We start from the raw sequence: 22840 nt of genomic DNA, 5'->3' as shown, positions 1-22840 counted from the left end.
TTTTTTTAAATTATAAAAATAATTGTTAAACTAAAAACACCAAATAGGGGAGTAAGGAAAAAGAAATTAGATCTACCCTCCAAAATTCTGATTGAGTCAGGCTATTGTAATTGAAAACTGAACTTTTTTAGAGCTTCTTAATTGCCTACAGAAATAGAAATATAAAACTCACTTGTTAGTTGGGTGAGGTTGAGGGGTGGGAAAGCATGAAGAAAAGCACACTTTTTCGTAATACCTTCAAGTTTGTGAGAAATTTGTCATGTGAAACTTTGTAGGATATTAACTAATATAATTGATGCTTTCTATTAGCAGTGAACAAAAAAACAAGTTCTCGTGGAATGCTAAGAGCAAAAGTTTAAAAAAGATCTGTGAAATCTATCCTGCAGAAGGACTTCTTTGGTGTGGTTTAGATCAGTGCTGCTCAAATTTAGCAGGCATCGTAATCCCTGGAAGGGTTTGTTAAAACACAGATGCTGAGCCCCTAGAATTTCTAATTCTAGGATGGAGCCTGAAAATATGCATTTCTAGCCAGGTATCAAGTGATGCTGATGCAGCAGTGTTTCAGGAACCGTACTTTTAGACCCACCAGTCTAGTTACTTTCCTGTCATTTGATCTCGCTTAATTATAGGACAAAGTTGATGAGCTGCTAACTGTCCAGGTACTTTAACGATTGCTGAGAAGTTTTTAGAGGGCAGATATTCAGTAACGTGAATGAAAGAAAATTTTTATGCTCTAACTGCCAGACTTTTAGATAGCATAGATGATGACTGAAGAACTGGGGATACAATGTGTTGCAAAAAGTTTGGGCTCTAAGATCACCTGGTTTTTTCAGAAAGCCACTCAGGTTTCCAAGCAGATAACACAGTTTAGTTTCCAAAGTTCATTGCTATAAAGCATGAGAGAGAGAAGGCCCTAACCTAAAATATTTTGAAGGCAGAAATGACTAAACTCTATTTCTACCTTATGACTTTTTAAATATCTGATTTTTACAGAGAACTATTTTACCAGTTAAATAGTGGAGTTATTTAATGTTACACATCTGAATATTAAAAAATAACCTCTTAATATGAGAGTTTAGGTTTGACTTTATTGTTTAGAATTATAATACTGGGCCAATAGATGTATGTTATTTTGAGATTACTCCAAGAATGTGTAAGTTATGTTATAGCTATATTGCTAGTTGTTCTTGATTTCAGTTAACGTTCCTGGAAGTTCTATAGTGTGTGTAGGGAAGCAGTCTGCCTAGTCCAGGTCTTCTGTGGAGTCATTCCCAATCTGGCATTCAGGTGTCCTGTGATCATTGTGTCAAAAAGAAGGGTCATTGACTTCCTGAAATTAGCTCTTGGTACCCAAATGTCAGTATACAACCTCAAAAGGAGAGACCTGTATATTGAGGCACACCAGATACCTTTCATCAGGGAGAATCACATGGAGATGAAGGAAGACAAAGTTCTTATTGTATATGCTGACACTGAGACATAGCCCTCTGATAACTAGAATTCGTGTGACTGGACTAATTTATCTCTACCAAAACTACATTTTTAGAAAGTATATTGAACAACTAGCCTAAAGGTTTAGATATGAGAGGATTCATTTTTTAAAATCAAAGTCTTATATAAACAGCATTTACGTGCAGAAAGAAGCTTCGTACTTAATTCTTCATTATGCCTTATGCCAATAAATAATTTTTCTTCTTTGTGATATATCTTCCTTCTCAGTCAGGATTCTGGGAGAGAAGTCGTAATGCCCTAAGGCATTCACTGTACATAATGAATTAACTTCATTTCTATGTATCTAGGATGGTACTAGCTGTGTACCTTGAGGTAATTTGAGAAAATAGTCATCAATCATTTTTTGTGACACCCAGGCAAAATACTCAGATACTCAGATGAAATAGGCTATTCCAGGGAATCTTAGTACCTGAGGAAACACTGCCATTTGCCTTTTGAAACTTGAATTCAACTGTTTTTACATCAACCAACATCACAGTTGAACTCTGAAATGAGATAGAAAAAAGCCAACCTGGTCCTTTCTAGATCAGTCTCTTAACAAAAGACAAGGGTTTGATTTTTTTCCCCGTAACTAGATATTAATAGAGAGTAATTTTGGAAAAGGGATCTTTGATGGAATATACTAGGAGGCAAGAATGTTAATGTGATCAAGCATTAGGGGTCACAGCTAGCTTAAAGATAGGGCTGGGTTTTCTGGAAGGAAGACATTTAGAGCTACTTAAGCGGGAAGGAAAATCGGTTGGAAAGGCTATGAGATCCGTTCATTCATTTGTTCAATAATTGTTGATTTACACACCTAGTGTTGTGTTAGATACTCTAGTAGGTGCTGGGGATATAAAAGTAATAAAACATAGTCCTAGTTCTTAAGGAGCTCACCAGGGGAAACAGACACACAATTATTATGCAAAGTGTTAAGTGCATTTTTAGAGAATGAAAAGAGCTAAAGATAGAGGAATCATGCTTATCTTTAACACCACTGGGGAAGGCCCAGGCTGAGGGCAGGAAGAAGCTCCAGTGCCACTGGGGCACAGAATAGGGAGAGGCTTGGACACCAACTCCCAATGGCCCCTCAACACAAGGCCATCACCCACAGGGTCACTGTGACTTACTGGAGCAAGCAGAGTCTTCTGGGCCAGGGTTCTTCTAGCTTGTTTTTCACTGTACCCAATTAGGAGGCCTCACCACATTAACAGGCAGCCAGAACCTGTTTAATGGTTGCTTACTAAAATGCCTGTAATCCAGCACTGCTCCTCAGATTATGGCCCTGCGTCTAAAGAGAGGGCCCCCTTTTGGGAGCTTTTTGGCCCTGAGAGTGAGCAGAGGCTCAGGAAGGATACACAGCATGGGATTCACAGTCTCTGTCCTTCCGCTGCTGGAGACAGTTTAACACCTGAGGGAGTTTTAGAGCAAAGGAGGGACCAGCCCTCTCTGCCCTGCCTCATCTGCCCCTGACTGTGCTCCAATAAGAAAATTGATAAGTAGCCTGAAACCCATGGTACCAGGGCCTACCCTGTGTCCATGATCCTTGGCAAGCCCTTCCACTCACCCTCTTAATCAGAGTGGGTGGCCACAGAGCAGAAGGAAGCCTGAAGGCCTGAAAAAGGCTTTAAAGCACAAGCCTTTTGCAAGGGCCCTTCTCAGGAACCTCAGGGCATGGCTCCGGTTCTACAGCCCCCAGGACCTACGCCTGTGAACATCCAGGGGCTTATTAGCCTTAGGATCTGAGCAGCAGTGTGTTCCTAAGGCTGAGCCCCACCAGCTGCCTCATCCAGAACTAGCCTCATTTTGGCATCTTTGAGACAGGGTGCTGGCCCTGAGCCTACTCATCTAGAGAGGACAGTCGTAAAGTGTTCAAGGCCCAGACACTGTAAAAGCTGGGGTAGAGCCCCCATGAGAGGAACATGAGCCTTGCTCTGGGATCACAGCTGTAGAGGACCATTTCAGGGGAAGGGCAGAGTGGGCAGAAGAGAGTAGGGGTATGTGTGCAGGCAAGGAGGTGGGGGGAGTGGTGACTTAAGACAGAAGCATCTTATATTCCCTATATCCTAATTTTGTTTCACTTCAGGGCTTTTCACTTCCCTTTGCCTGGAATATCTTTGCATGAATTATTATTCTTTCAGGTTTTTCTCTAATGTCACCTCTTCAGAGACGCCTTCTCTGACCACGTCTCTATTACTCATTTTTTTAAATGTATGTTTTGTTCTATTATAATACTCGTTACCTGGCATCATTAAATGTCTATTAGTGTATACGTTCTGACACCAGAAAGAAGCTTGATGAGGGCATGGTCTTCATCTGCCTTGTTGCCACTCTATTCTTAGTGCCCTAGCACTGTGTGTAACACGTAATAGACTCTCAACAAATACAGTTACTAAATTAATGAAAAACCTCCTTCATGTTAAGACACAGAACATAAAACAGTAAAACATATTTGAGTACATTAAAATTAAAAATATAGAATTAAAGATACTGTAAAGACAGGTGGCTGAGAAAACGAATTTTAAAATGTTAATAACACAAAAAGGATTGTTACAATATTAACAGCAAGAAATTTATATATAGAATATGTAAATAGCTCTTACAAACTAGTAATAAAAAGACAAGCCAGTAATTAAAAAGGTAAAGAATACAAACAGCCAGTTCACAAGAAGAAAACATTTGAATAGCCAATAAGTCTTATCAGATTATACTCTACTGGGAATCTGGAAAATACGAATGAAAACCACTGTGAGATACTATTACACACCTCTTGGATTGACAAAGTATAGAAGTCTGACAATACATTGGGAGGTTATAGAATAAACTCTGCTAATGGGTATGTAAATTGGTACAACTACTTTGTATAGTTACTTGGCAATATATGGTTAACTAAGTTGAAGATGCATATCCCAAATGACCCAGCTCTTCAATTTCCAGGTACATGTATACCCTAGAGAAACTGAAATATATTCATTAGTAGATTAATTCATTGCAGCAGTGTTTCAGGGAAATCTGGAAATAATATAAATGTTAATCAATATTCCGATTGTATAAATTGGATAATTGTGGCATATTTATACAAAGTACGGTTGTTAAAACGAATGACTTAGGATTAAATGTACTAACACAGTTAAGGTAAAACAGTGTTGAGTGAGAAAAAAGCAAATTGCAGAAACATACATATAGTATAAATATTCTTTATTTAAAGCTTACAATTACTTATGTATGTATAGCTTTGAAATAAAAATACTGTATACCCAAAAATACAGGAACATGATAAGCAAGTTAGCAGTCATCTTGTTGGTAGGGAGGGGCATGGGGACAGTGAAGGGTACAAAGAGAGCTTTGTCTCTTGCCCAGCAAATATGAATAATCTTAGATTTGATAAAGCTGTTTAGTAGGTAAAAGGGTGTTTGTTTATATTATTTTCTACATTTTATGTATATTTATAAAATGTCATAATTTTTCATGTTCCCAGTAAAATTGCTTTTATGTTTAGGAATACATGTCCTCTTGGTGAAGCTAACGAGACTACGAAGCAAGAATGCATACACTTTCGATTATTAAAGTATACTAAAATTGACACTACATTTGATATTTTCCAAAGTGAAATTCTTTGAATTTGATATTAAAAGTATAGGAAAGCAAAGTTAATTCCTCTGCTAAATGGAACAAACTAAGTATGGCTCAGTCGCAGATGATGAGTATAATTAACAGGATTGACCTCTCAGGGATCATGGAGACTGAGAGAAGAGCAGGTTCTCAGAAGTCTATGCAGCAGCCTAGAAAATCTTGTTCTTTGAGCTTGTTTATTTTCAGTTGCTTTCTTCCTGTGGACAGAAAAATAATAGTATAACTTGAAAAAATGCTTCACGCTGACTCTGATAGTTGAGTAATCATCACATGCTCTTTAATGCCTTTCCATAATCAAAAGATACTTAATCTGTAACTTCAGGTGGTTCCCCTTTCTCAGCGAAGTGGTGTTCTTGAATGGTGCACAGGAACTGTCCCTATTGGTGAATTTCTTGTTAACAATGAGAGTGGCGCTCATAAAAGATACAGGCCAAAGGATTTCAGTGCCTATCAGTGCCAAAAGAAAATGATGGTGAGTAACACTCAAAAACATAAGTTATTGCAAGATTATCTAATAGCTTATTAAAGCTGATATCAAATATTATGGAATGTAAAAAGTTTTAATTTCATCAGGTAATTGTTAATGACAGTAAGTATAAGAAAGTAAGCTCACCAGAATGAAAGTGTGTGTGAGTGAAAAAGGAAGGTTTTTAAACTATGTTAAGTGTCAACCCTTGTCCTATGAGAACTTAACATTATTCAGTGTATGCAAATTTGCTTCCAGTTTGGGGTAAGCTAATTCTTAACAAAACAAACAAACAGAACACTAACTAAAACCAAAAAAAAAAATTATGAAATAGAGACATTCAAAGACCTTTGCCACATCACACTGGCCATCTGGTCTGACATTCATTCACCCAATCAGTGACATTTATTGAATGTGTCCTCTCTACCAGATACTATGCTGAGACTTCACAAATATGACTAATCACCATCATACTTACTCCATTTTAAGATGAGAAGAAGTTCTGAAGATTTTGCTTACTCCAGGTCAATGAGCTAATAGATAGTGGAGCAAGGATTTAAACCTTGTCTGTCCAACTCTAAAATCTATTTACTTTTTCTTTTGTTGTGCTTTCTGTTATATGTTTTTTAAAATGTATGGTAAAGTACTATAGGGATTGTAATGGAAAGGTACTGTGTAGGCACAGAGGAGGAAGTGATCAGTTCTACCTGGGACAGGGAGGAGTGGAGAGAATCAGATTCAAGAAAGACTTCATAGAGGAGATTTTTGTTTGAGCTGAGTTTTATAAATGAATTGGTTTTCCAAGCAGAGGAACATACAAACAAAAAGGAAGGAGGCATGAACAAGCAGGTAAAGATAGCATAGGCTTAGGTTTTGAGGAGGAATAGACGAGATTGAAGCAGTAGTCGTTAGTCAAAAAATGGAATGTTATGAAATGTTCAGAAATTTGCACTGTATCCTGTAGGCAATAGAGAACCCTTGAGAAGGACAGTAATATCAGATTGGCATTTTAGAAAACTCTGACAACACTTATATTTTTGAGGGTTATATTTTTGAGAAAGCTGACCAGAGGCATGAGGCGGAGTCTGAACTAAGTAATAACAGTAGGAATGGAGAACAGGTAGTTCATATAAGAAATATTAAAGAGGCAAAACTTAGATGATTTGGTTGCTGTTTAGAAGTGGGGTTGGTGAAAAAAGAGTATCAGTGGCACCCAGTTTCCTGGTTGGTATGATGAAGTAGGTGGAGAAGCTATTTACCGTGTTGATGAATAGAGGAAGTGGCTGAGTTTTGCCAAAGATGAGAAGGTGAATTAGTTTGGATTTGGAAATGATCCAAGTGAAGATGTTGAGTGGGAAGTTGGAGAGGCACATCAGGCTGGAGCTTATTAAAGATGCCTGAGCCAAAGATACAGATTTGGAAGTCATCAGTCCATAGATGAGGATTGAGCCTTTTGAAGTAGATGTGCTTTGCTTCAGGAAATTATTGTATAGTAAGGAAATGTTGAAGGACAGATCTGAGATATGTCAGCTGCTTTGCCATCCATCCGGGATTGATTCTTCCATTCTTTCTCTTTTTCCTGTTTCCTGTCACACGCCTAGTGCTGTGATACACCTGAGACTATCTGGAGCTACCTTTGGCATTTTTGTGTTTACTTCCACATAGATTACAGAATCATTCAAATTAGAATTGAATTAAAACAAATAACAGTCACTGTTGGTATGCCACCTTCCCCTAAAATTAACATGAAAACCCTAAAGGGATTATAACTTGTTATTAATTGCTTCCCTGACCAGACTTTTAGCTTCTTGTGGGTAGAGATAATATCTTGTTCATCTTTTTATTGCCTTTATATCTATCATACTATTCTCCTATTGAAACTCCTAGTAGACGTCAGTTAAATTAGTTGAACAGAATATTCAGAAAATAATTTTATATTTTATCTATTAAAGGATGTACAAAAAAAGTCTTTTGAAGAGAAATATGAAACCTTCATGGAGATTTGCCAAAATTTTCAACCAGTTTTCCGTTACTTCTGCATGGAAAAATTCTTGGATCCAGCTGTTTGGTTTGAGAAACGATTGGCTTATACTCGGAGTGTTGCTACTTCTTCTATTGGTAATCTTCTTACACATTTTAGTAGATTCAGCACTTCCTACATTCTGAGTTACAGGGGGATGGTGGTGGTGATGGTGTTTGTTAACCAAACCATCTTCATCATTAGATCATTGTGTTTCTTGTTCATCCTGATTCTTAGCTTCTAAATGTAGCTCTTCGTAGCTTTGGCAGGAGAGAATTTCTTTCTTTCAGGTAGGGAAATAAGACTGGTTATTTTTCTTCATTGCTTAATAGTGAATATGGCTTATTTTCTTTCCCCTCAATGTATTATTTTCTGGGATTTTCTTTGGAAAATAATAAAACTCGTGATAATTCCATTTAAGTTATTTCTTTTAATTATTATTGTTCTTGCATACAGCCTCTATAATACCATGATATTAACACCCAAAGATTGATTCTGTTTAATAGAATTTTGGTTTTGGAATAGAAATAATGATATATATTTAAATATTCTGTGTACAATATATATTTTGGCTTTTTTGATTTCTGAGAGATTGGAATAGTTAGATAGGGCACTTAACACAATCTTAGAGTATGAGAACCAACAGGAATATCAGTGATCTATTGTTTTTTAATTAAAGACCACTCTTTTCATCACTTAGGTACAATACACCAGGAAGGCAGGACATGTATATTTTGAAAATTTTCTAGGTAATAATGAAACCCTCTTTTTTTCTACAATGAGAATCATTAATCTGATGCAACTAATTTAGTTTACAAACGAGAAAGTAGGCCCAGTTAATGACAGAGCTAGCCATGCACCCCAGGCATCCTGACACCCTGACCACTACTTTTTCTGTAACACCTCATAGTGCGTTTCATTAGGTTTAAAGCATTTTAAAGCATGTTATCATCTGTGTTAAAAACAGAAATGTAGGGGCTTCCCTGGTGGCGCAGTGGTTGAGAATCTGCCTGCCAATGCAGGGGACACGGGTTCGAGCCCTGGTCTGGGAAGATCCCACATGCCGCGGAGCAACTAGGCCCATGCGCCACAATTACTGAGCCTGAGCGACTGGAGCCTGTGCCCTGCAACAAGAGAGGCCGCGATAGTGAGAGGCCCGCGCACCACGATGAAGAGTGGCCCCCGCTTGCCGCAACTGGAGAAAGCCCTTGCACAGAAACGAAGACCCAACACAGCCATAAATAAATAAATAAATAAATAAAATTTAAAAGTGTTAAAAAAAAAAAATAAACAGAAATGTAGTTTTTCCTGGATATAGATACCTGATGAAATGAATTATTGACTAATTTGTGTTAAATATAATTCATCAAGCAGAAGAAAGTTTCACTGAAGAATGAAGAATTTACCCATAGGTGCCTCAATTTAAAAGTATACTCAATAAATATTTGAGTGTATATAGTTCACTGCTTTGGCCCTGGTAAATAATGGGTCTCAATTTTCACCACACTCAATTTTGAAGTATTAATATTTTAATATATGTGCTTATTAGTAAATGGAAAACTTTTTTAGCAAATCATCTAGAATTTGTAAAATGCAGTATAAATGAAAATAGCTGGCAAGATTTGACTTAAACTGAAAATGGCCGGTTATGTACATAATTTCCTTCAAGTAGGCAAAAAAGCCTAAGCTACTTAAAAATTATATAGAGTCAGTGGTATTAGTTGAAATTATGGCTAATTGTGTTTTAGAAATAGATTATATCAGTAATTTCAGATTGTTTTTTTTCTAGTTGGTTACATACTTGGACTTGGTGATAGACATGTACAGAATATCTTGATAAATGAGCAGTCAGCAGAACTTGTACATATAGATTTAGGTAAGTAACAAAAGATATGTTTCTTTGTTCAGTAAATATTTGGTCATCAAGAAATGTTGTTTGCCTGCCAGGATATTGCAAGTATGAGAGAGAGAGAGAGATCAAAACAATAAATACTGTTTAAAAAAAAGCATAAACACAGTGATGCTGGAGGGAGTAGCTAATTCTGCCTTGGATAATGAGTGACATTTAAGCCAGGTCTCAAAGAAAGAAAGGATAATCTAGAGAGAAGATAGAGCAGATACGAAGGGAGGAATAATGAAGTAGCATGTTTTAGGAATGGTGAGACATTAAATGTGGCTGGAGTGAAGTTTGCATGTAGTTGAGTAGCTTGAGGTATAGATTGGTACTAGATTATAAAAAGCCAGGCCAAGAAGTTTCAACTTTAATCTGTTAAACAACGGGAAGTAAATGAAGATACATTTAATCAGGACATAATCTTATTTGATTATTGGAAAGATAATTTGGGGAACAGTATCTACGCAGTAGGAAAACAAACTAGGGGATGTTATAATAGTTTAGATGAGATAATGAAAGAAATAATTTAGACTAAAGTTGTATGAAACAGGAGTTGGATTTGGGGGACAATTTTGTAGTAATTTTGCACCAGTGATATTAGATGTGGAAATAGTGGGAGGGGGAACTCCAAGATAACTGAAGTTTCTAGCTAAGGAAAACAGCAGGTTTTGTAGAAAATAAGAAACTGATGAGTTTAGTTTTGTACGTTGTTTTGAGGTATTATTGGGATTTCCAGGGGAAGTAGACAGTTTAATATATAGGAAAGCAAAGATGTTGAGCATAGTAAGAGATGTAGAACTTTTCAGCAAATAGAGTTTAGTTGAAGTCATTGGACTAGAGGAGGTTCTAATCTTGTACATCATCCTTGATGAAGAGAACTAAGGATGGAATTGTAAGGAATATCAGCATTAAAAAGGCTGAGTCTTGGGAATTGCCCGGTGGTCCAGTGGTTAGGACTTGGCACTTTCACTGCCGAGGGCCCAGGTTCAATCCCTGGTTGGGGAACTAAGTTCCCACAAGCTGCACAGAGAGGCCCAAAAAAAGGCTGAGTCAGAAAAGAAAAAAAAAAAAAGGAATAACCAACAAGTCATAGAAACTAGAGGTAGGGATATCTTGGAAGACAAGAGAGGATAAATTTTCATGGAGGAAGAAGTGCTGTGCTCAGTAGTATCTGATGCAGAAAGGTCAACTAAGATGAATGCTGAAAATAGACCTTTGAATTTAACAATTAATCAATCTTAGTAAACTTTGGATAGAATGGAGGAAGTAAGATTGTGAAAAGGCAAGGATTAAATGGAAGTTAAGGATGTGTAGGCTAAGAATACGGAACTGTTCTTCAGGAATTTTAGAAGTAAGGGAAGAATGAGGAGGAATTTGCTGCAGAGATGGGAGACACACGTTTGGTCCCCTCCCCCCACTTCTTTTGGTTTTGAGGGTTTTTTGTTCTTGTTCATTTGCTTTCTTAAGATGGGAGATACTTATAGGAGAGAGACAAAGATAATTGAAATAGCAAGGGAAATCATGAAGTATGTGAAGGTGTAGAGTTGGCTTTACACTGGAAGCGTGTTAGCTTTTCCTCCAAGAGAAGAAAGGATGAGTGCTAATAGGAAAGTCTTCAGCTAGAGGGGAAAGAATTTGAGGGAAATTATATTTGCTATTCTGTTTTCTCTGAGAACTGGAAAGCATGTTTATTTGCTAAGAATTGGAAGGATGGTAATTGGCCTTAAAAGAACAATAAAATTTTAAAAGTGGGTACCATGGAAATGAGACCAAGGGCTGACTAGAAAGGCATAAATAAAAAAGACATGCCAAGCATTTTAAGGGGCATTTTAGGGTGATAATCCTAAATTTGTAGTGTCATCATATGATTTCTTCCAGCACCCTCAGCATCCCTGGAATTTAAGTTCTAGTTTGAAATGGTAAGTGTGGAGGAGCAAGGGGCCAAGATGATTTGAGTTACTAATGAGAGTAATCAACTTTGTAGTCTATACTCTGAGCTGAGTAGGGAAGGAAGAGAGACTAATAGACTAGAAATCTCAGTGAGTTTGAAAATTATTTAACACGAATAAAGGGGTAGAAGGAGAAGAGGTTTGAATTAAAATGTAGAATTTAAGATTTCTTAGAAAGTACAGTTTTAGGAGATTATAAGTTCTATAGTATAAGTTTTTGCTAAGTGGTTTGCTAAGAGAGAGTAAATTGAATTTCATTAGAACAGAGAAGATCAAGAATATTATATGGTTTTCCCCAGAATGAATTCCAGAGTTAGGACAGAGAGGAAGATCGTGAGCTAGGTCCACACCAATATTCAATGAATTTGATAGGAATTCTTAGATGTTGGGGTATAATAAATATGAGGATGAGTGGAGTTGTTAGAGCCAGAATGTGGGAACTCAATAGAGGAGTGAAATTGTGCATGAGAACAAAAGGGCAGTGCAGTGGAAGCTGCAAAGTAGAGATAGGAGTATGCCAACCGATGTCCAGGCCATGCTAAACACATCTATAAATGACAAAGGTAAATTGGTATAACCAGTTTGGAATACTGTTTGGCATTATCTGCTAAAGCTGGGAATTGTAACCCAGCAATTCCACTGCAGTAAAAATGCATGCATGTGTATAAGAATGTTCATAGTAGTACTATTCATAATAGCCCCAAATTAGAAACAGCCCCAACCCCCGTCACAAATAGAATGGGTGAACAGTCTACAGCCATACCACCCTGAACGCACCTGATCTTGTTTGATCTTGGAAGCTAAGCAGTGTCGGGCCTGGTTAGTACTTGGATGGGAGAATGGATGAATGAATTTTATTGTATTCATAAAATGAAATACTATATAACAATGAGATTGAATGAACTATAGCCACACTCAACATGGAAGACTCACAATGTTAAGTGAAAGAATCTAGATACAAAAGAATATATACTGTATAATTCCATTTATGTAAAATATAAAACTGATAAAATTAATCTACAGTGTTGGAAGTCAGGATAGTGGTAAGCCTTTGAAGAGGTGTTTCGTGATTCATAGGGAGATGAGGCAGGGCTTCTGGAATGCTGGTTACATGGTTTGTTCATTTTATAAAATCTTAATTAACCACACACTTGAATGACTTTGATGATTTGTACACTTTTCTGTGTATCTCTTTGATTATCTGTTGCTGCATAAGAAACCACCCCAAATTTAGTAGCTTAGAACTACTGTTACTATCTCCTGTAGTCTGTGAGTTGACTGGTCTCAGCTGGAAAATTCTCACTTACGATCTTTCACACAGCTGTAGTCAGCACCTGGGCTGAATTTACTTTAGGATTCAACTGGGCCAGTGTCCAAGATGGCTTCTTACACATTTGATGCTTCATTGCTCCTCCATGTGGCCTCTCTGTCTAGCAAAGTAACCTGAACTTCTTACAAAGCATCTCAGGGCTCCAAGAGGAAGGAAGTAGAAGTTAAGGGTTAGCTTGCAACTGGCACAGTGTCACTTCTGCTATATTCTCTTAGTCATAGTAGTGTCATACGACCAATCCAGATTCTTCCCTCTCTTTCTGGGACTCCAATAACAATACATTAGACTATCTCACTGTATCACTTATGCTGTTTACGTCCTTCTCTATATTTTTCAAACCTTGTTTTCCTTCAACTCACCCAGGGTGTCAGTGGGAACCATGCGGGGAGCCTGGGCTTCCCGTGTCACCAGTCTGTAGCAAGGAACCCCCTTTCCTCTTGGATGTCAGAGGAGGCCAAGTGGGGAACCTGGTCTTCTAGCACGACTTAGCAGTACATAAGGTGGTTACTCCCAAAGCCAGCAAAAATAGAAGTGTAGATAAGATCCAGAGTTTCATAATGTAATATCCAAAAAGGTCAAAATTTCAATTGAAAATCATTTGTCAGGAAAATTGCAGTTTGAATGAAAAACAGTAGACGTCAGCACTGAGGTGACAAAGATGTTAGAATTATCTGACAAAGATTTTAAAGCAGCCATCATAAAAATGCTTCAAGGAGCAATTACAAACATGTTTGAAACAAATGAAAAGGTGCTAAGTCTCAGCACAGAAATAGTTTCAACATAGAAATAGGAAATATAAAAGAGAACCAGGTGAAAATTTTATTTTCCATTTTTTGGATGATTCTCTAGAGAACTATGTTGAGTGAAAAAAGCTAATCCTCAAAGGTCATATACTGTTTGACTCCATTGATACAACATACTTGAAATTACAAAATTATAAAAATGGAAAACAGATTAGCGATTACTGGAAGAACAGGGGGTAGGGTTAGGCCTTGGGAGTAAGTAGGTGTGGCTAATATAGCATGAGGGGTCCTTGTGTTGATGGAAATATTCTGTATCTTGATTGTATCAGTGTCAACATCCTGGTTGACATCCTGGTACTGTAGTTTTGCAAAATGTCGCCATTGGGGAAAAGTGGATAAAAGATATACACACACACACACACACACACACACATATATATCTTCTGCATTTTAAATTCTACCCTTCACTACCTCATTTTTAAAAGTCACCCTTTAATATAGATTTCTCTAATTACATCAGTAAATAATTTTTTTAACTTGATTTTTAAAAATTGAAGGTGGATCTCCTGGAGAATGCTGGAGATGAAGAAGGCAGGCAGAGCAGAAATAGAATAAATGACTGTGTGTTTTAGTACTGATTGAATATTGGTGACAAATTATTTAGTGCCTCTGCAAAGTTCACATGCCAGTTGAGAGGAAAGTAAATTAGCTATGGGACCTCCTAACCTCACTGTATTTTTTACTTTAGGAGTTGCTTTTGAACAGGGTAAAATCCTTCCTACTCCTGAAACAGTTCCCTTTAGACTCACCAGAGATATTGTGGATGGGATGGGCATTACTGGTGTAGAAGGTGTCTTCAGAAGGTAAGCCAAATAGGGTAAGGTAAGGCAGATGATTTTTGGTGTTGAAATTATTTGGATTATTGATTTCTATAGATTATAGAATTCACCCTTACTAGAATTATTGTACATTCCAGTGCTTTACCAATACTAAGGAAGAAAAGACCTTGGGTAAAAGCAGTAATAATTTCCCCTTCCTTCAGACCACCTGGGACCTCACCCAATATGACACACATACTGTCCTCCCTTACTGCCTTTGGAAGCAGCCTGCCTTTACTTTTCACACCTCTGTCCTCGCTAACTCTTTGTTTACTGATCAGAACTTCTCTTGGGTGCTCATTCTTGGGTATATAAATTATCCTAAAGGAGCTTATGATCTGGTACCAATTCCTGCTAAAAGAACTTTGCAGTTCCCTGTAGTTTTCCCAGCATAGTCTACATACTCAACTTTCTTTCTTTTTTAAGTCTACATACTCAACTTTTAGCAGGGCAGATTCTAGTCAAAGTAAACTGTAATTACCATAATAATCAACTGAAAGAAATGTTTCATAGTAGTAGTGTGTTATTCTTATAAATGCTAAGCTCATATTCACATATATATTTGTATTCATGTCAGAAACATCTACTGAAAACCCACTCTGCCAAGTACTGTGCTCTTTGAGGTATTAATTTGGGAATTATTAACAAGAATAGTCTCAGCATACTAAACATGAGTATATAGGAGGTAAAGATAACGTTGAAAATGTTGGTGTATAATAAAGTGCATATTTATAATGTGTTTGTAGATGCTGTGAGAAAACCATGGAGGTTATGAGAAACTCTCAGGAAACCCTGTTAACCATTGTAGAGGTAAAGTATATTATAAGGAAATCTTTATTTCTCTGCCTGATAGACTGTGTATCTTGTTAGGAAGGCACTGATTGGAGGATCAGTGCTTTGTTCTAATGAGGTGGGATGATGCTGGGCAGCAGGAGAGTAAATAGTGGCTTAGAAATGCCTTCAGCCCCCTCAAGTGTCTTGGAATGTTACAGCGCTATGAGTAACCTCTAGTCTTCAATACATACATCAGCACTTTGACATCTTAGGTACCTTGTATGGTATTATTTTCAGAATGGTTTCCTTTGGAGTTTGAAGAGAAATCAGTAAGTTGTATCTCCTTTTCCCATGCCCAGGTTCAGAACCATGTAGTGAGACAGATGGAGATCAAAGTGTCAGCATTGTTACTGTAGGAACATGACTGAGCAGTGAGGGCCAAACTGGCTTGCTGCTGGTGCCACCTCAGTGCCTCTTTGCTGTCTTAACCTGGGGACAGCCCACCGAGTGGGGTTTGGGCCTACAGGGCATAAACACTCTATCAGGATCACGGCCTCATGTTGATCAGGGCAGAAAGGGAAGGAAGTCCAGCAAATTTCCAGTGCTTATGACGTTAATTCTACCCAAGTGAGAATTGGGTACCCGAGGCAGTCATTCTCTATCCTAGTAAAGGGTATGTGGGGCAAGAGATCAGGAGAGTGTCCTCCACAGGGAAGCTTGGAAGTAGAGTTGAAGCATGCCTCCCTTACATTCTTTCAGCTTTTTGTTCCTTTAACTGGTGGTGCTGGACCTGGCTGCACTTTACTATCACCTGTATTGCTTTTAAACAACATTGATGTTGACCAAATTTGAACTAAACTTCTAGGGATGAGGCAAGAACATTTGTATTTTTTAAAAAGCTTCATTGGCATTAACCATTAAGCCTGTGATCAACGGGGGTGGAACTATATCCCAAGGAGGGTAAAATTTATAGTCTATTAGGGTGGTCCTGTGTCTACTGCCTTTATGAACCAAAGTCCTCTTTATAGCCCCTTTGGACTGCTGGTGGCCATATGGAGTTTTGGTACAAAGAAAGTTAAAATGGGTCCCAATAGTGTGTTGATAAAGTTAACTCTAAGGCTGTGCTGTTCCCAAGGCTGGAAAAGCTTTCCCTTTTTCCCATATTATGTTCATACATATTGTCATTTGTTTGCCATTGGTGCTGCAGCAAGAATAAATGGTAACATGGATGCCTCAGTAATGCAGAAATCAAGGTCTAAAATCAAATTATCTTGCTTCTTTGCATTTAAGACCAAAAAATCCAAACTTTTCAAATTAATTTAAGATCCAGAGAAGTTTAATGTATTCCCCAGTATTTTACTCTGTTCAATCTCAGTCAAAAGGATTTTTGTGTCTGGGTAGATGTGGGGGTTCCTTCAGTACCGATGTCCTGAGTTAACACTTGCTAGAAGAGGGTAGTTCCTTCAAGGCTTCAGAAGTTTTATTAGTTGAATGCCAAATTGCTCGTGAGCCTCATTCTTTAAAGAGTGGTAGGAGATAAAGTTAGAGAGGTAATAGTGGGCAGATTATTTAGGGGTTTCTACCTTAGTGTGAGGATTTTAGATTTTACTGAGTAAGATGGAAACTGTTGGGGAGTTTCAGGCCACTGCATCTCCACTTGCAATAATGGTGTCACTTATAAGCTTTATAAGCTCTGTGTATTTTACACTGATTTGCCTAATCTTCCCTCTGTAAATCTGTCTGAATTTCCTGAAATAATTTAGTGTGGTTGTCCCAACCTTCCCAGCTGACCTCACTATGGACTTTGTGCCTTCAGCTTTAGCAGGGTACTTCTCAGGAGTTTTGCTGGATCCCAATCCTCTGGAATGTCATTTCAGTCTCCTCTTTTGTAGTCATCACGTTTGCTCTGTTAGATTTCATTGAGCCGCGGTCACTGTTTCTGATACAATAACAATTACAACTTCTCGCTTCCTAACCCTCTTTAAGAACACTGTGACTTGGCTGCATTTCCCTTTCTCTCTCAGTACATTTGTCTCTACTGGCCTTCAAGATCTCATTTTCTTTTTCATAATAGACCATCCTATCTTCTAAGATTTTATCCATTCTACTAAGGTAATCTCTCCTTTTAACTCAGTGGTTCTTAGCCAAGTGCAGTTTTGCTCTCTAGAGGACAGTTGGCAATGTCTGGAGACATTTTTGATTGTCATAATTGGGGCTGGGGGAGATGTGAAGGTACTATTGACATCTAGTGGGTAGAGGCAAGAGATGCCACAAAACATTCTATACACACAGCCCTCACACCAAAGAAATATCCAGCTAAAAAATGTCAGTAGTGCCAAGATTGAGAAACCCTGCTTTAACTTAATCTGTATTCCTTTCTTGTTTTTGTCCAACCAGTTCTGTTCTGATAATAAAGCTAAAGTATATTTTTTTAATTACTCCAGTTCCTCCTTGATTCCAGAATTGGCAAATATGATTCCTAACACAAGCCCTTGGGTTTGAAATAATTCAATTGTGTTGTTTCTCTGTTTCAACCAAAGAAGACCATATAGTCTGTTTATAATAGAGGCCCCCATTTCTTTTCATTAGTTGGTTAATAAAATATATGTCCCTTTTGGGGGTGAAACTGGTTTGAATCCCTGAAGTCTAAACCTATGTCAGTGCCCAATTTGAAGTCACATAGAAACCCTTAAATTTATGGACAAACCACATATATTCAGAGTCAGTCCCTCTGTATTTTTTAATAGTCCTGGAGGGTGCTCAGAACAGCATAAACAGATGACCAGTTTTTGGTACTGCTGATCTAGTATTTGTCCTGGAATTTAACGTGTAACGCTAAGGGCATTTTATAGTATCAGACTGCAGACCTACGTAGAAACACAAAAAAGGCAGCAGCAAGAAAATATTCCAACTTTGTAATGCTGGAATATCCTGCAAAATCAGGCATTCCTGGAACTGAGTCTTCACTTATTATTAAGACCTGTATGGTAAGCATTTGCTGAGGCCTATTTAGAAAAAATTATGTGCTTATAAACACCAGGGGCAGTTAGCTGTTCTGAGTTGCCGAGGTCAAAAAATACCTGTGACCTCACTTGCTAAAATTTAGACTTAGAATCACTTGCTCTGGCCATGCCAGTTATTTTAGTATTCAAATTCTACTCCATATGTAGATTTCAAGATGCCAACCATAGCACTAGACCTTGGGTTTTGAGGAGTTTTCAATAAATTATACCTTTTTTTCTCCACCCAAATTTGGAACTAATTGAGTGGAAAAGAAAGAGCCCTAAGAATAAGATAGAGATCAAAATGTCAGGTTTATTACTGATACAGCTGTTGGAGGATATGGCTTAGGAGTAAGGTCCAAATAGGCTTGCTACTGCTGTCCAGCTCCCACCATCTAATCTATCCCTTAGTACAGCTCACCTGAGGGAGAGTTGGGGCCTGCAGTTCTCTGCTTTGGCAAATGTTCTTACCCAAGAACTGATCAAGAGGAGAGGGAGAAGGAAAGAGTAACTAATGCTTATCTGCTTTTAATTGATTAGTTTCACCCAATCAGGAAACATGGGTCAAAGGATGTCACAGTCCCCAAAATGGAGAAAGAATGAATTCAGATGGGAGAAAAATCCCAGAGCATCATGTTAGTATAGTTTCCTCCACAGAGAAACATGAAGCACATGTGATAAGTTTGCCCCTCCATCCCAGTCAACTACCATGTGACTGGCCTGTATTATTTTTATAATACTGGTTCTACTGTTTCTAAATACATCATCAAAATACACATTGTTCTTCTAATACGTATGTCCTCTCTGTCTAGGTCCTCCTGTATGATCCTCTCTTTGACTGGACAATGAATCCTTTGAAAGCTCTGTATTTACAGCAGAGGCCAGAGGATGAAAGTGAGCTCCATTCCACTCTAAATGCAGATGACCAGGAATGCAAACGAAATCTCAGGTGAGCAGTATTTGGGGAAGGATCTGTTGTCAATTGTTCAAATTCTCCTATTCCCAAGGCCCTTTAAACTGTTCCACCTCATTAACCTTTGTGTTTTTGTCCTTAGTGATATTGACCACAGTTTCAACAAAGTAGCTGAACGTGTCTTGATGAGACTGCAAGAGAAACTAAAAGGAGTGGAGGAAGGAACCGTGCTCAGTGTTGGTGGGCAGGTGAATTTGCTCATACAACAAGCCATGGACCCCAAAAATCTCAGCCGACTTTTCCCAGGCTGGAAAGCTTGGGTGTGATATTAAGCATGTGATTGCCTTTGAATTCAGCCTTTAGAAATTGTATTTTGGCCTTCATTTTTAACCCACCCACATACTTCAAATAGGTATTAGTATTGAACTAAGTAAACTTCTGTGTTTTTTAAAAAACATTTAATGCTTGCTTCATTTACCTAAAGATGCTTTGATAGTCTCAAGGAACAGTTTTCTCACACTTTAGAAATAAACAGTCAATCATGCTCTACTTCTAAGGTAAATGTTTATTTTTTCTTCTCAAGTGCATACTTGTATCATTTTCAGTAGAATCACTGACTTTTGCTTTAGCTGAAAATGCAAGCAGCAGGAGTATAGCAGCAGCGCTGGCAGATTTTTCTTTAGTAGGAGTTAGAACAAATAAATATACTGCTAGTTTTGATATAGCTTTTAATTAGAACTTGTTTCTTGGATATTATATATGAATGATAAAATATTAGCATATAAAAGGAAGAAAATAACTTTAAAATTGTAACCATCTATGTACCATAGTAAGTATGTTTGGATTTTCAGTAGTGAGATCACTCAGTGTTACTGAATAATGAAGGTGTTATGATATGGAGAACAAATTTCACAGACACAGTATGGTTACTATTTTTTAGAAATGTATATTAGACCTTCTCATTCTATTCTCTTTATCTTTTAAGCCCACTGTGTTTCCAGTACTTTATCTTTCTATGATGCCTTCATATCTGTCTTCTAGTTCATGAATTCTCTTATCTCTATGTAATCTCCTTTTTAAACTATTCATTGGGTTTCTCCTTTCAAAAGTTGTTTTCCATTTCTAGGTATGTATCATTTTTAAGGTTTGCCTATTATTTGTTTCATGATGTCTAATTGGGTTTTTTTTTTAACTTTAAGTTTCTGTTGTTTGTATCTGTTGGTTTTTGTAATTGGTGGACTGTTTATCCATGTATTTTGTGATTTTAGAAGGTGAGCTTATTTTCAGCAGGACCTTCTCATGGGAATCTTGAGTGACCTGGGTTAAGAATAATTCCTTCCAGAAAAGCTTTATGCCTGGTTATGTCATAGTTCCAGGGCTATCACTGACAGAGGACCACTCTTTCTTTAATTTCTTGGCTTCAGGGTTTCCTGACCTGAAGAGTACTATAAATTTACTGAGAGAAGACTCCCAGGCCAAGACAGACATTCTTCCACATTATCTCCCTGTGCTAGTCGGCAGAGTGTTGTATTGATGACTCCCCTTTCACTGAGAGTGTAAGCCTGAATGTGTCCCAACCTTATGGACATGAGGGCAGGTGCATTTAATTACTACCCACTGCCTTTTTAAAGTGCTCTTATAAATGTTATAGCTGAAATTCATAGGTTAATGAGATTGGCAAGTTTGCCAGGACAGCTAGAATATCAGCTCACACATCTACCTCTCTGGTTTTTAGTTTCCTTCTGAAACTGAAAATTTTGGGCCATAAGGATTTCCCCTTTCTTACAACTTCTGCTATGTGTTTAAAAAATATTTCTTATATCTTAACCTAGCATTTCTGTGTGTATTGTTGGAAGGAAAGGGTTTAGGTATCAAGTTTGATATATAGCTAGAAATGGAACTCTTCTGTCCCCCTAGTGTCATTAGATAAACAAATAAAACTACTGACTTGTCTATTGGTGAATATAATCCTTCCTCCATCCTTAGGAAACTGTTCATCTCAGCTGCAGAGATTAAGAAATGGATGATTGAACCTTGATGATGAATAGGATGAATGAATAGGAAACCTATTTTTATTACCAAAGTGAATCAAGGGAATGTAGCAAACTTAGAATGTCTTTATTTAAGAAAGCCTTGAAATCTTCATGGGTGGAATAAGAAATTATCAGCTAGATGATAGTATAGGTAAGTGAATTTGTAGCTAATTCTTGCTGGTTGATGTATGTTATTCAAAGAGCTTTGAATAACATCATTAATCTACTCTTCAGCGTTGAATGGTGTGCTGTAAAGCTCCTGTCCTATTCAGATATTCTTATTAATGGCTTTGAAAAGCTTACCAGATTTTCAGATAACAATTAGGAGGAATAGCTAATTCACAGGTGATAGAAATAAGATTCTAAAGATTATGACAAGCTGGAACAATGTCTGGAAATGAATAAGATAGAAAATAACTGGGAACAAATGAGGAATGGTTAGGTTTTTAAAATATTTATGATAGAATATTTGTTGTATGCTGAGTATCTGACATACATTATATGCAGTGTCTTTTGCAAGATTAGTGATGTTATTCCAGTTTACAGCTGGGGAAAGTGAAATTTGGAAAAATAAAATAACTTGTCCAAGGGTAGAATATAATAAGTTGAAGGTACAAGTTTAATATGGACAATCTCTAACTTGGAAATCTTTCAAGTGAAAAGAATCTAGGCTTCACCAGTCAGTTGGCTCATAAGGTCAGTGGAAACCAAGGAGAGAAGCTACTAGAAAAGCAGATAAATTACAGACTGTTTGAACAGTTGTGTTCAGATTAAGGGAGATAACTATTCGTTCCACTATTCTCTGTGCTGATCATACCACCCCATAGTATCTTCCTAATTAGTAGGTAAATAAATCCATGGTCATGATAGTATATACTTAAAATATATGCACTTAGAAATGCTAAAAATTTAAATATGGCCTAAAGCAAATAAAAGCAAAGAGGAAAACCTTTGATCTTCTTAAAGATTAAAGTAGGCTAGTGTTTAAATACATAGAAAGCTAGTGTACTGGCTTGAAATATGGACATATGTGCCACTTCAAATATTTTGGTTGTACCTTAATGAAATTGTATATTTCATGTAGATTTTTTTTTTAGTGCTATTGAATGTATTTCTTTATTACACTGTTACCTGTTTTAAAATAAATCTTAAAGAAAATGTATGCTAAGACTCATTCATTTTATTCAAATATTTGGGTGCTCTGTGGGCCAAGCATGGTGCTGGTTCGTAGGGAGACAACAGTAAGCAAGGCTGGGGTATACAGCAATTTACAATGCAGTGTGAACTGAGAAGCCTGCTACACAGGACCAGACCAGTATGGTGCACCTCACTCTAAATAATATAGTAGTTTTTGATTACCCTGTGACAAAAAGCCAAATGAATGTTCTTTTTTGGGGGGCCTAGAGAGTGATCTGGTCGACATTTCTAGAGTCTAAAAAATACATACTGGAAATGACAGATACAAAGATCCTAATATTCTAAATTTGAAGTTTGCATTCCACATATTTATTGTTTTTTAAAAATCAATAACTTCAGTCTTTAGAGTTTCAGGCTTTTTTGTCCAGTTTCTGAAAAAGTGAATTTTGCATAAATACAGTACAAAGTTTTCACAGAGATTAGATTCAGAATTTGGTGAGTAAGGTGAAAATCTAATGAAAATTATTCCCTGAAAAATCCCTTACTTTGCCCATAATGTACAACATGCATAATTTTT

General features: G+C 37.3%; 2 protein-coding genes and 1 non-coding gene across 10 annotated transcripts in view; 2 read left to right on the top strand and 1 right to left on the bottom strand.

Annotated features, from left to right (window-relative positions):
* Window positions 1–22279, top strand: part of ATM (ATM serine/threonine kinase) — a 141929-nt gene extending 119650 nt beyond the window's left edge. For all 3 annotated transcript variants that reach the window (XM_007172986.2, XM_057552161.1, XM_057552160.1), the window contains 7 exons: window positions 5447–5596; window positions 7543–7708; window positions 9400–9486; window positions 14275–14389; window positions 15151–15214; window positions 18993–19129; window positions 19236–22279. In XM_007172986.2, coding sequence (XP_007173048.2) covers window positions 5447–5596; window positions 7543–7708; window positions 9400–9486; window positions 14275–14389; window positions 15151–15214; window positions 18993–19129; window positions 19236–19419 — 903 coding nt within the window. In that variant the 3' untranslated portion in view covers window positions 19420–22279. The remainder of the gene's footprint in view (window positions 1–5446; window positions 5597–7542; window positions 7709–9399; window positions 9487–14274; window positions 14390–15150; window positions 15215–18992; window positions 19130–19235) is intronic.
* C9H11orf65 (chromosome 9 C11orf65 homolog) overlaps window positions 4733–22840 on the bottom strand; it is a 134106-nt gene continuing 115998 nt past the window's right edge. For all 6 annotated transcript variants that reach the window (XM_057552162.1, XM_057552167.1, XM_057552168.1 and 3 more), the window contains one exon: window positions 4733–5321. In XM_057552162.1, the coding sequence (XP_057408145.1) occupies window positions 5219–5321 (103 nt within the window). In that variant the 3' untranslated portion in view covers window positions 4733–5218. The remainder of the gene's footprint in view (window positions 5322–22840) is intronic.
* Window positions 10437–10509, top strand: TRNAE-UUC (transfer RNA glutamic acid (anticodon UUC)). The gene has a single exon. It is a non-coding gene; the product is annotated as a tRNA-Glu (tRNA).

Source organism: Balaenoptera acutorostrata, chromosome 9 (assembly GCF_949987535.1).
Source record: "Balaenoptera acutorostrata chromosome 9, mBalAcu1.1, whole genome shotgun sequence".
In the NCBI taxonomy this organism is placed as follows: domain Eukaryota; kingdom Metazoa; phylum Chordata; class Mammalia; order Artiodactyla; family Balaenopteridae; genus Balaenoptera; species Balaenoptera acutorostrata.
The sequence above is the reverse complement of the archived record's forward strand: the minus strand, read 5'-3'. Positions and strand labels throughout refer to the sequence as shown.